At 40.2% G+C, this 13,624-nt stretch overlaps 1 protein-coding gene across 1 annotated transcript in view; it reads left to right on the top strand.

Annotated features, from left to right (window-relative positions):
- ca16b (carbonic anhydrase XVI b) overlaps positions 1–13,624 on the top strand; it is a 113,641-nt gene that overhangs the window by 82,181 nt on the left and 17,836 nt on the right. The window contains exons 6-10 of the mRNA XM_056438494.1: positions 2,015–2,081; positions 4,679–4,836; positions 5,928–6,120; positions 10,284–10,468; positions 13,439–13,547. Coding sequence (XP_056294469.1) covers positions 2,015–2,081; positions 4,679–4,836; positions 5,928–6,120; positions 10,284–10,468; positions 13,439–13,547 — 712 coding nt within the window. The remainder of the gene's footprint in view (positions 1–2,014; positions 2,082–4,678; positions 4,837–5,927; positions 6,121–10,283; positions 10,469–13,438; positions 13,548–13,624) is intronic.

Below are 13,624 nucleotides of genomic sequence, written 5' to 3' on the forward strand. Positions count from 1 at the left end.
TTGTGCAGCCTCATTGAGTCGCTAGAGTGGCTTTAAACTCTTAGTCGTATTAAAGCATACAACTTTATTTGCTCAGAAGAGTGACACTCTTCTGAAAGGAAACCTTTGTAATGGCTCTGCATTTAGTTGTTTGTAGCTTTCATGGAACATATATTTTTTCACAGGCTTATTAACCCTTGTGTTGCATTCAATGTTTCACCCTCCTGTCGCCTTCGGGTCAATATGACCCGATTTAATGTTTAACCCTCCTGTTACCTTTATATTTACTAACATATTTTACCCTTGAGGTCAATATGACCCCAGCTATTAAAATCTCCAGAAAATTATTAGAATTAATATTGTTTTCCAAGTTTAAGTGTGAGGTACTTTATGTTTGTTTGTTGACTCCCGAAAGAACACCGACATTAAACATTGAATCGGGTCAAATTGACCCGAAGGCGACAGGAGGGTTAAATATTGAATCGGGTCAAAATGACCCGAAGGCAACACAGGGGTTAAATAACTTAAATTACACAAACTATGCTTACCGACTAGTGCACTGTTGGAAATAGATTACAAAACCAACAGGATAAGTGAACAAATAAAACGAGCCGATGAAAATAAACTAACAGAAATGAGAGGAAAATCGGAAATCATACCAAGAAATTAAGAGTAAGACTTTAATGTGCTGGAAAACTGATTCAATGAGACAATTATAATATCAGCGGATGGTTGTGATTGTATTAGGCTAATTATGAGGTGAATAAATTCTAAATATGTATTAGAAATGGTCTTTGGCACCTGTGTTGTGATAGTGTAGATTCTCTTCACTTTGCAGCTGATTATTTTTTTGTTTTCTGTGGCACATTGTAGATTGTTTACCGAGATACAACAAATTGTACCCTGAAGGTCTGCACACATAAGCTCTTAATGGACAAGAATTGTCCTAATTTTTCTGTTAACAGTAAAAACACCGGGAAAAAGCGAACACCAGCAGCACTTTACACTCTTTGTGATAAGCAATATCTTTGCGATTGATGGCGGGCAATCAATGTGGGCTAACATTCAGCTTAATAGCATATAGTCAGGGTCAGCTCTCAGATAGAGGGGGCTAGAATGGGGACACAGGTGTTTGTAATGTAGGTCTACTGTTAGACACTAATAAACCGCACGTGTACGAGGACCTAAATGCCTCCGCTGGGTCCTGACAGCCCTATTGCTTACTGCAATTAGCACCCGCATACACGATCCGCTGAATAGCAGTTTACAGTGCCAGAGTTTTTAAGCGGGCACACACACATTGGCTCAGATTTACCATTTCTAATCAATGAGCAGAGTTCTTCCTTAGCTCCCCAAAGGCCTATTACGGCCTCTCAGGTGTGAATATTATCCACATTCAGCATTCAGTTCCACACAATTATTCTCCTCTGACTGACCTGAATTAATGTTCAGCAAGGGAAGATTGGTCCCCGCATCCTAATACTGGTTTGTCCATGCCTGTCTCTTAAGTAGGACATTGGGGATATTGCAGAATGCATAGCTGAACAATACAATTTGATGCTTTTCACTTATTTCAAGAAATTAACAGTCGGCCTGATAGCAAAGGGGGGAATCACCGCTGGTGTTAGTCCTCCTCCAATATTACAGGTAAAAATGTTATCATAATTTTCCTTAAAGAAAGAGGACATACTGATAATACAAGGTATTTAATGATACATGTCCTTCAAAATGCACGTCAATAAAGCCATCTAGCAGAACACCAGAAACAACACTGTTGTAAATGACTGGGAGACTGAATCAAGTCGTCTATTACATCATCCTTCAAAATTTCACGAAAAAAACCCAACACAGATTCACAAAAACAAAAGATGGAATTAGATGCTGCTATATTATATTGTCCCATAGATATGTTGGCCTCATTGAGTCCACCTGCAGTATTTTCTGCACATTGATTGTCCTTAGTCATTATGTTAGATTGTTACTCGAGTCTTGTAATCCCTTTTTGTAATCCTTTGTCTCTGGATGTTTCCTGCAGCTTGGGCAAAAAGACAATCCAGCTGTAGAGCCCATCATTCAGGGATTGAAAGGAGTAGTGCATCATGGTAAGTAATAGGAAATTGTGTGTAAGTGTGTATATAAATTATGTGTATATATACTGTGTCTGTATATGTGTATATATATATATATGCATTTTATTTATTTAATATAGAGATTTTTTCTGTCGAACTAAAATATTTTCAACACGAAGCAATACTGTGGAAATTAATCTTATGTGGAATATTTAATCCCTTGAAATCCTTTATAAAATCCCTCACACACATCAACATGAACAATCTTGTTTTGGTTGATCTTGGTTGATCCCAGAGGAAGATTCCTCGCCACAGAGCTGACATGGTGCTCCTCCCCTGCTGTTTCTTGTTTCTCCATACAACAAAGATTTAGGCTCTTGCTTTCAGCTGCGTAACCATCTTCGTTTGTTACAACCCCAAATTAGATTCTAAACATATGAGCAGAGTTTAACTTCAAAAGGAGCCCACATTTGCAAGATACCACCTCTCCTTTGCTTGTGCAGCTGCACAATGGGAAGCCTCTGAGGAGTCTCACTTACTGAGAAAGAGCTATTAATTACGTCTGAGCCTCAATTAGACCTTAGCATTCTGACGCAGACATACACTTTACATTGTGGCTCATATACTCGCATCATATAAACTGTCTTCAGGGCATATTGACAGTGCAGCGCTGCGTGCATGACTTTTGCGGGCCATAAGCAGATGACATAACAGAACTTTGTTATCCTTTACTGCATTTTTGGACACAGCAGCTTGGTTTCCCCCGACACGTATGGCTTGTTTTACAACCTGCCGGTGACAGTCTTAACTGTTTGAGCATAATCATACACTGACAAGGACACGTCAATTGAGGAGGATGTATAGCATCGAGTATTTGCATTCTGGTTTCACAAGACTAGTCCTGGGCTTTGTTGGGCTTTTTCTTATTCACTCCCTGTACTTTCTGGAGATGGATGGTTGGTGTGTACTTGTTTGGTTTTGACTTTTGTGTTGAACATTGTAGGTGGTGAAACTACTTTACTTTCTGAATGAGTGGGAAAAGACACACATGAGGTTAAAAAAAAGCTCGCTTAGAGAACAGAGTGGATTCTTAAAAAGCATGTAAATTGGCCCGAGATTCGGAAAATTGGTTGCTTTGTTCAATACAATGTCGACACTCAAAATTCCATTGAAGTAATTGCAGTAAGGGAATTGAAATATTTTCTCATTGACGTGTTATCAGCAGGGAGGCGGTTTCACCTGTGGTTTTAATTTCACAGAGATATTTCAGCTCCACTTTTCTTATGTTGTAACCTTGTTAAAGGCCAGTTGCCAAAAACTGTTGGTTTTTTTCTAGTTTAATTTCTGAATCTCCATCAACCTCTAAAAGTGTCTGAACCCTTCACAGATTTCCGTGCTAACATCACAGCATCTCTCATCTCCCAGATGTGGTGTGGGGTTTTTTTTGGATTCACTTCCTGCTGGCTGCTAAATGCTTCTCGCCTCCTCCCCCGTTAGGGTGGTTGGTTTTCCGCTAGCTCGTTATCCCACAGTCATCCATCCATCAGCATCTCGGCGGCCCATGAGCGATAGGGCACGTACACTGTCTGAAGATGGGGAGAAGAAAGGCTGTGAATACTGAATTTGACTTTGAGTACAGATGAGGCATGAGGCGAGGCATCCGGTGCTTCAGTAGTTCTATCAGTCCTATCACACAAAGCCTCTGCTATTTTAGATAAGTTAATAAACTGTGAGAGATTGGATTTGACATCACTGTTGCTTTTTTGGGAGTTTTAGCATCATATCCCGGTCGTTCCAGGTCCTTTCTGTGTGGAGTTTGCATGTTCTCCTCGTGTCTGCGTGGGTTTACTCCGGGTACTCCGGTTTCCCCCACCATCATAAAGACATGCTCCGCAGCCTCACCCCGGTTCGTATGGATGTGAATGAATGTTGGTGGTGGTCGGAGGGGCCGTAGGCGCTGATTGGCAGCCACGCTTCCGTCAGTCTGCCCCAGGGCAGCTGTGGCTACTGATGTAGCTTACCACCACCGGGATGACTGTGTGTGTGTATGACTACTGGACTCTGGACTGTAAAGCGACTTCGGGTGCCCTGAGAAGCGCTATATAAAATAAATGATTATTATTATTATTATTATAATTCAATAAAGAAAAACAAGTACAATTGCATAGCCCACGCAGGGGATGAAGGGATCTTCCTGCTGTTTTGTCTTTTTCATGCAGCCTTCCCCGTTTCTGATCATATAGGATGGAACAGATCCGGTAATCATTTGAATCTGTCTTAATCCCCATGGCCCATGTGACAGTTGTTACAAGTAACAAAGCAGGAAACCACCCAGCCACAGATCAGCTGTCAGAGCAGGCCATTTTATCTGACTTCCCTCCCTTTGCTCCATTCTAAAGAGGACCAAAGGGAGATCTCTGAGTACAGAGATCTGGCCAGAATGATAACAAGGCTTTTAACGGCTGTCAACATCATTCCACTAGTTGAGGTTTCAGGGAAGCAGTTAAAATGCCACAGGGAGAATGAAATGAAACAAACATTTAAAATCCAACTGAAGATATTCAGGGTTTTTTGGCAAAGCATTTAAGGGCAGTAAAAATGTGATGTTTTTGATCCCATACTCTACCCAGAAAAAGAGACCACCCTCAGGTCGTTCATCTTGAGGGATCTGCTGCCATCGTCACTGAACAGTTATTACCGATACACCGGCTCTCTGACCACACCGCCCTGCATCAAGGTAGTGGAGTGGATCATCTTCTCCAGGCCTGTCTATCTGTCCCACTCACAGGTGAGTTAAGTCCAAAAACGCACACACACACACACACACACACACACACACACACACACACACACACACAGGCCCAGACAGCTATATTCTCCATTTGCACATATTCAAAGTATCACTTGCTGTCCCACAGTATCGGCACACAAGCATCTCATCTCCCTTTCCCCCCATCTTCCCATTTTCCTTCGTTCCTCCCCAACTCCTCTGCATATGAAACCAAAACTGCTGATGTAGTGGATGAGTAAGCAGGAAGCGGGTGCCAATTACTACTATTTAAATAATAATGTGAGATAACCTTTACACACGTGTCATGTTTCTGGTCTGAGACTGTGACAATAGTAAATAGAATACCACTGCCCATGGGGGCTGGTAATTACATTATTAAAGTTGCTCAAATGCGTAACGTCCATTAATTTAAATATCCATTAATTTAAATTATGTAGTGAAGATTTAACATATGCTCGATGCAAAATGTGATATTTTACAGGATTCACGATGTGCTTTCGAGCTGTTTTTTTTACAATTTGCAATTTTGAGAGGTAATATATGCCAAATCATGCCCCGTGCTTTTTGCTGATCCCATTCACTGTTGCTGCATCTTTTATACATACAATTCTTGGGTTACCCTGCTGCATATCCTCCAGAGCATTCTGAGCTGTAGAAATGTGCAGGGCTCACTGGAATTTCTATTAACTTGCAAGAGGACAAATCTTTTGTTCAGAAATGACTTCTGCTGCAAGAATATTGACCACCGCCTCAATGTTTGTGACGCTCACAGAGAGTCTGTTATGAACCTGTAATTTATTTCTCCAAGCACGCATAGGACACATTGATTCCACAGTATCTGTAATGTGTAGTCATTACAGCAGGCGGCAGGAGATCATTCATGGCAATCAATGGCCACAAATTTGCCCTATTGAGAAGTTACAGCTCGGTAGGTAGCCAGGATGATGATTGAGGTCTGCGTCGGCTGGTGTCTGTGGTGTGAATGTTTTTCACAGATCCTCTGCTCCAGTTGTGAACAGTCAGCTGCTGTCAAGTGGCTACAAATGCAGTCCTGCATGATATATTATATTCTGTTTCTTTCCATCTAGCTGGAGACTTTTTACTCCATCTTTACAACGGAGCAACAGGACCACGTCAAGTCTGTCGAGTACCTCAGGAATAACTTCCGGCCCCTGCAGGACTTGGACAATAGGAAAGTCTTTAAGTCGGCTGTAAAAGATGCATGGCAGAAAGATTTAACAGAAGTCCTGGGAGGCCCTCACAGCACGGAGGCTTCAAGAGGTAAGCTTTGTTTCCTGCTGTTGCACCACAGTTTAACCCAAGGGTCTCCTGTAATTATAATCATGACTTTTGTATTAGTTCTTGTAGTTTTAGAGAGGCTGAAAAAAAGAAAAGATATCACCCTCCAAACTCGTTAAATGGCAATCGATGTTAAGAGTGACACTCGCATCGCTTCCTCGTTTGGAGAGTTTTGACAGATCTCTCAGTTGGGTTCCATAGTGGCCCTCATGCAGAGATTGTCAAGCTGTCAATTTAAATTGTGTCCCATGATGCCTCCCTACTAATGTAGAATGAAAGTTTAAAAACAACATCTTCTATCAGCTTTGGTATTGAAATGGTATTAGTATTTCTCCAGTACCTCTGAGTGTATACAACCTGCAGCACAGAGCTAGCATTACCTGGGGTCCTCATGTGCTTTGTTACAGATAGTATTTATGTTCTCAGTTCGGTGTGAATCTGAGATGTCCATAGGACCGGGTCATAATTCAGTCTAATAATGCATTATCTTTAGATAGATCGATATATGTAACAACCTTTATCATAATAGAAGATCTTCGCCATATTGCCCAGCCCTAGATTCCCATTATGTGTAAATTAAAGTTTTCACACATCTTCCATACTATTCCACAAATACGCTATTTACGCTGGTCAACAATCTAGGCACTTCAGCAAAAGTTATTATTTTGAACTTCGATAGTGTTTTGCAACAATGTCAGGAAGCCCATCTTTCTGCTCAGTCTGTAGACCTATCCATAGAAACCCCCCAAATCAAGAGATCAATACATATATTTGGACCATTACAAAAAAAAAATCTTTCTTTTTCTTTTAGTTAGGGTAAAAAATTTATCCCAGTACTAATTATTTTGCAATATAAAAGCACCATATTAAAAGGTTTTTAGATGAATATTTTCCTGACAGGAGAATGCACATGTCATTCTCTCATTGTTCCACCTCATTTTTTTAAGAACATGTTAATACAAAGCACAGACCTCATGCAGGAATTGATTAAATACAAAGCACAGACCTCATGCAGGAATTGATAAGAGTATTTGTGTTTGTCTCTCTTTTCTGTGAGCATCTTGCAGCGCTTGCTTTAACAGAACAGTACAGGAACTATGGAGACTAATAAAAAAGGCTGCTGCGTTTTTAAGTGATGTTGTTGGTGTCTGGCGGGGAGAATTGATTGGGAATGCTTGTGATGAAGTTGGAGCACTCTCACAAGGCCGATCAGCAATCATCATTAATACGTGGCACAGCTAAAATAGACCCATACAAATTAAGTTGTGAAATTGCTTTTGTGGCGTTATGTCAGTAGGCAGAATGAATGTGGACCAGTGTCGCTCCATTTTTTTTTCTTGCTTGCTCATTTTCCCTTTGTGTCTCTCTCGCATTTCTATTTCACTGTGCTAAAATGTAAGAATTCATACATAACGGGGGGCACTGGGAGTAAACGGTGTCAGTCTTATCTTCAGGGATGACATCTGTCAAGGTTGTATAGGAGGGGGGTTATTTATCTGCGCACAATAAACGATGGTTTTTCTTGTAGATGTTTTGAGAGCCAGGGCCATACCTTGACTGAATGTTGCATCACCGTGGCTTTTACGATCATACAAATTGTTGTCCAATAGAAATGCATAGCTTCTGATGCAACATAGAGGTTGTACATTAGTTTGTCAACTAATGATGACGAGATATTTAGGGCAGTTAGCTTTATTGTGTTGATACTGTATATCTGCACGTGTAAAATAAAGCTCTATCACCCTGTGCATGCAAGGCCTTTTCTCATTAGGAGACACATTTGGCGAACCTCTGTTTTCTTTTTCTTTTTTTTGTGGTTAATTATCATTCTCTTGTTTAGATGATACATTGTTAAGTCTATAACATGTCAGTCAATGGGAAGAAATGCACTAAACATGTCCAACTTAGTATACAAAATCAGTGAATGCGCAATTTCATAAAGCAGCAAATTCTCAAATTGCTACTGGAACTAAATAATGTTTGAAATATCAATGACTCAAGTTTCTTCTTTTTCAATCATAAGGACATTATTAACATGGACTCTATGATAATGTCGTCAGTTTGTGTTAGGACTGACGGTAACTGTAGCAAGAGTGACACATTACAATGAAATAAGTACTGTAGTTGCTGTGTTGGTATTCAGCCCTCAGAAGACATGCATACCTTGGCTTTCCTGCAAAGTCCAGAAAATACAGGTATTTATGTTAGAATCAGCGTTCTTTCTGTTTTTCAAAGAAATTGAAGTTGTTCCGACTATTCAGGTGACCATACACTGCCTCATAAAAACAAATTGTTCAGCCTTGATAGTTGAGAAGCAGTGAAACTGCTGTTTGTTTACAACTTTCAACACATCCCCTCTATGGTTGAATCTGCCAGGAGAAAGAACCTGTGCTCTATTGAGTGGTGATGCAGACTAAGGTAAAACCACTATGTTACAATGTATCTATTCACTGAAAATGAATAAGATTTGTAATAGCATTTTTTTACTCTAGCATGATAAGTAATTGTGCCAGTGAAGAAGCATTAGGAACATTTCATTTGATTTATACTTTTTTAATTGAACCTTTTGCATTTCTAACAGAGTTAGCCTTGTGCTGGCAATCTGCCATTATATTAAAAGGTTTTCATGAAATGAACAACTATCTTAGATCAATGAAGTTTATAATTAATGCAGAGACATCATGATCGCTCATCAGTAAACCACTTCTTTTTTTAAAAGTTGCCCCAATTATAGTGAACAAACTTGGCATCGGATGATATGAACATCATGGCCAAATTAATTCCGATTCACAATGTTATCCCAGTAATCATCACAGATATGCTTAAAACTCTTAAAATGGCTCTAACAAATACTCAAATTACTTTACCTTACACGGTGTTGAGAAATAAATGTATTTATTGCGTCACATATAGGAAGTGACTAACAATTCAATAAGGTTACCATAAATAATTGGGCCCTGCTGCACAAGTCTAGGATAAATCCGCTGTTGTTGTTATTTTAAAGTTTATAATCCCGTTAATGGAAATTCACAACAATTAACTATTGTGTATTTTTTTGCCATCCACAAAAGAAATCCTATTTTGCCCTTTCTAACAAATTCAACATTTTTAACAAATACAAAGAGTGCCAAATAAGAGTCTCGAGCAACACCTGCTGTTGCTTTTAGGGCTACTAATGCAGCCGTGTTGCTGGTGAAAAGGATGATGGCTGACACGGTAATGATGCAGGCAGTAAAACCATCATGATGTCTCCAGCTGTTATTAAACAGACTGTTTTTGAGCTACTGTAGTTGACAACAAACATCAGACGGGTTCTAATGCATTTCACACCTGTCACACCTCATCAACACCCCAAGATATTCTTGCTATTGTGTATTTTTCCCACCCTGTGTTCCTCTGTCTGATTTCCTCCCACCCTGTCTCCCTTTCACATATCATGGTGCATAATTTACACCAGAGCGTCACTTTGTAAATGGAGCACTGTGGTGACAGTTTCAATTTGACAGAAACCCTTTGTGCACCTAATCAGCTGACACTGGTTCCTGATTTCTGTTGCCCTGATGTGCTGAGAAGCCTGTCCAGATTGTCCTTTACTCATACTGACTGATCCCTGTTGTAAATATCCGTGCTGCAGCCTACACTGCCACCTTGAGGCTGATTTATGGGTTTTCATCCTGCATCGTTACGTATGGGCAGGACATTTCTGTATTATCTGCACCGCATGTTTAGCACTACACGCAGCTGTTTGGTATTCCACCTGGAATCTCTGACAGTGATGTGGCATGAAAATGACACAAGTGTCCAGAATGATAATCTGCACTGAGACCGAACCTGACCCCAGTCAAGCCTCCAGGAGTGTTTTTTGTTATCGAATGACTGTATTACCGTGCACCTTGAGGTTCCTCAAGTAGAAATGGCTGTGAGTGCAGTAGCAGCAAACGGTAATGATAGGCTTGTTTAAAGGCAACGCGCATTCTGCCAACACGCATCAACAGACACAAGCACATGTGCTCAGGCAGTCTTCCCAACACAAGCCCTTTTTCATTTTCACTCATGCAGTGAAAAAGTGATGTTATTATGTATTTCTTTTATTTTTATGCTGCTTTTTAAAACACGTACTCCCCTTTACTTTCTGGTTGTCTCAGTTTGCAGCAGTGCCCCAGTGAGCATGAAGATCAAGCCGCTGAACCAGTCAGCATTGATGGTGAGCTGGGAGCGCCCTAAGGCCGTTTACCACCCGCCCATCACCAGCTACATGGTCTCCTACAGCTGGGTGAGACAGGATGTTGCTGACGAAAAGACCTTCACCAAGACTGGGGACCAGAGCATGGTGTGTATTAAGGTTTCATCAGCTGCCACTCACAACTGCTCCTACCGTTCCAAAGCAGTTTTTCAGACTTGTCTTCCTGGATATGGTTTTAACAGCTCTGATTGCTTTGCAGAGTCTCTAATGTATCAGGCCGGATCACAGAGTGGCTTGATCAGTGACAGTGTGTATCGGAGGTGACAGCTTGTGATGAACTCTGCACTCGACTGTCGCTTGATATGAGAGGCCAGACAATCCTCTGTCGCTCACCTGTCTGAAAATAGACACGGAGGACTGTCGCACACATTGACACGTTTAACTGATATATATGTAATGTGTTGGCAAATGTGCCCGTGGTCTAGTCTAAGTTTAAACATTTTCCATATACTGTAGTCGTTGATGCATGTCAGTGTAGGCTCAGAGAAAGTTTAGAGCAAAATATATCAGACACAGCAATATAAACCAAATAATGTAAGGGTGGGGTGCAAACATTGTACATTATTGGCAGATAATGATACATTTATCTGCCAATAATGTCATTATATATTATTCCGATAATTACAAGATAGCCCAAAAATTATAATTTCTTTCATTGAGTTAACAAGTGCAGCACTCTAATAAAGTAGGTGGCCGTATGCTCTTTGATATATTTTTTTCGATCCTCTAGAAAACCAACACAAAAAAAGAAGCGCTCTCCCTAGAGCCAAACATGTTGCCCGTGTGAATGTTTTCTTTTGGAGTTTTAGAGGAAGAGAAAACAATAGCAATTTACAATCAATGATAGTGATTTTTTTAATGTAGTTTACAAAAACAATTGTTGATGATGCAGACCTATTCTTTGTTTGTGTTGCATTAACACTAGTAAGGCTAGTTATATTTGCTTAGCTCAGAGCTATATAATATTTAATCGCTCACTAAATCTAAGCATTTCTTACCCACAGGTGTGCATTAACTAAATGTTATGGATTAATTTTTTAGACACAATTGTAAAATTGAGATGAGAAGTAGGTACTTATTGGTAATGACTAGGGAAAATATCCATATTCAGTTATTTTTCAAGCATTGAAAGCAGCAATTTGAAGACAAACTGTCATCTTTTATCAATCAACTCAGGAAACTGTGCAAGTGTAGTCTTTAGATCTCAGGGAAGTTTTTGACACCAGTGATCACACAATTCTGCTTGTGAGCCTTAAACGTTGCGTGACCACATCATTCCTTCTTGTATCTCTTCAACAGAACATTCACTGTCTCCACAGAAAGATATCCTCCCCCTGCAGGAGGTTACACCTAAAGGGCTTTACTTTTTCCACACAACATATTTTTATCCCTGGTTACATATAACTTCAATTTCAGGGGATCCAGCACCCAGCTGTGCATCTCTTTTAAAGCCCAGTGACCCCCAGCTGTCTTGACAGTCTGCATGGCTAACTCTTTAGATATAAACAGTGCGGAGGCGAAACACTCACCCACTGGTTCAGAGACCTGGGATCAGTTCCCTTGAGGAACGACATCCGGCATGCGTTTCATAAACACAGTTATCGTGTGTGGGTAGCCGGTGAGGGATCATGCAATGTTGCTGCACTAGTGACTACTACTGGTTGATTGGAGCAACTGCACAAAGGAGGTGTGACGTGAAGGGATTGATGTAACCTTTACACGTTTCATCCTCCCTTCCTTCTTATGCTTAAATACTAGCAAATGCATTTGCTAATAACCCCTTCCACCCAATAATGTGTTTAGCTTACTTCACTTGAATGTTGATGACGATGTAATGCAACTTACACACTAAGAAGTGAAAGAGGAAGAGTAAATGTAATTTTGTGGAAAAAATGTATCAGACACATACTCAATGCAGTTTATATGTATTTGTTATCGGACTATATGGCACTCAACTTGGGGTGCTCCATGGGCCTTCTTTTTTTCTCAACCGCAATGTCTTTTTCCAGATATCGTTACCCAGTTACTTAAGAAAATCCAAAAACCTTGTTAAACTAGTTACCAAGGCTTAGAAACTATAGATAGGAAGGTGGAAATTGATAGGCAATCAGGCTTCCTGCAGTCAAGGGCACCCCCACAACATGTAACTAACCCTATCCTCAGCTAGAGATGTATTAACATCCATTTCATTAAATTAACTCCTGTGCCCCTTAAGTCCACATCCCACCTGCAGTTTGTTCAGAGACCAGCCTGCAACAGTTCTGTCTGATGTTAAACATAGAAACCATCTCACCGCTACTCTCAGCATCCTCCTCCGGCTACATCTACTGACCTTTTAACTCCTTATCAGCTATACTGCTCCCTTAGGTCCTCTGGCATAGCAGTTGTATCTCTACAGACCAAGTATTCATTTTCTATGGTCTTGACATGAGGCTCCAGCATTCTCTGTTGGTATCCCCCATGCTGTAGTGTAAATTGGTTGAGAAACCAATGTGTCAAATATGAAGTCGTCATTTTTTAAAACCTACATTTGAACCTGATGACTTTAACAATTTTCAGAATTACTGTCTTTTAAAGAATGGATTAATAAGAATTATCTATTTGTTGTTTTTATATAATATCAGTATTTTCTGCTTGGAGCTTTGTATGTTTATGTTGCAGTACATTTATTACAGATGGCTGACTGAAAGACTGATTAATGTGTCCATGAGCTGCTCAATGTGGTTACACTCCATAAATACACTCAGTCGGAGTGACACTATTCTCTCTCTGCTGTCAGTCTTTCTTATTTTGCTCACTTCATTTCAATTTTCATTTTCATTTTCCATTCTGAGGGCTATTTTAAATATAAGTACAGCTATCTGCAAAGTGTACAACACAATGAATTAGGCAGGACATGAGGTATCAAAGTTGTTGGTCATATACTGTTGACAGAACAGTGGCTTGTTTTCATTGTGGCCAGTATAAACTAACTTCATCCAGAGTTTGAAATGTATTTCCATTCACCCAATTAAACAGGTCCTAATTGTAAATGTATGTGCATCTTTTATTCTGCAGAAAGCCGTCATCATGAATGTGTCCCCTGATCTCCTGTACCTGTTCAGAGTGCAGGCAGTGTGTCCGCATGACCTGCGCAGTGATTTCAGTCAAACTCTGCTCTTTAGAGGTATCTGGTCAAAACCCTCTCGCCACCTCGTCATTATTTATTCTTGAAGAAAAACTAATATTGACACATGAAATGTA

This window comes from Pseudoliparis swirei, chromosome 18 (genome assembly GCF_029220125.1).
Source record: "Pseudoliparis swirei isolate HS2019 ecotype Mariana Trench chromosome 18, NWPU_hadal_v1, whole genome shotgun sequence".
Taxonomy (NCBI): domain Eukaryota; kingdom Metazoa; phylum Chordata; class Actinopteri; order Perciformes; family Liparidae; genus Pseudoliparis; species Pseudoliparis swirei.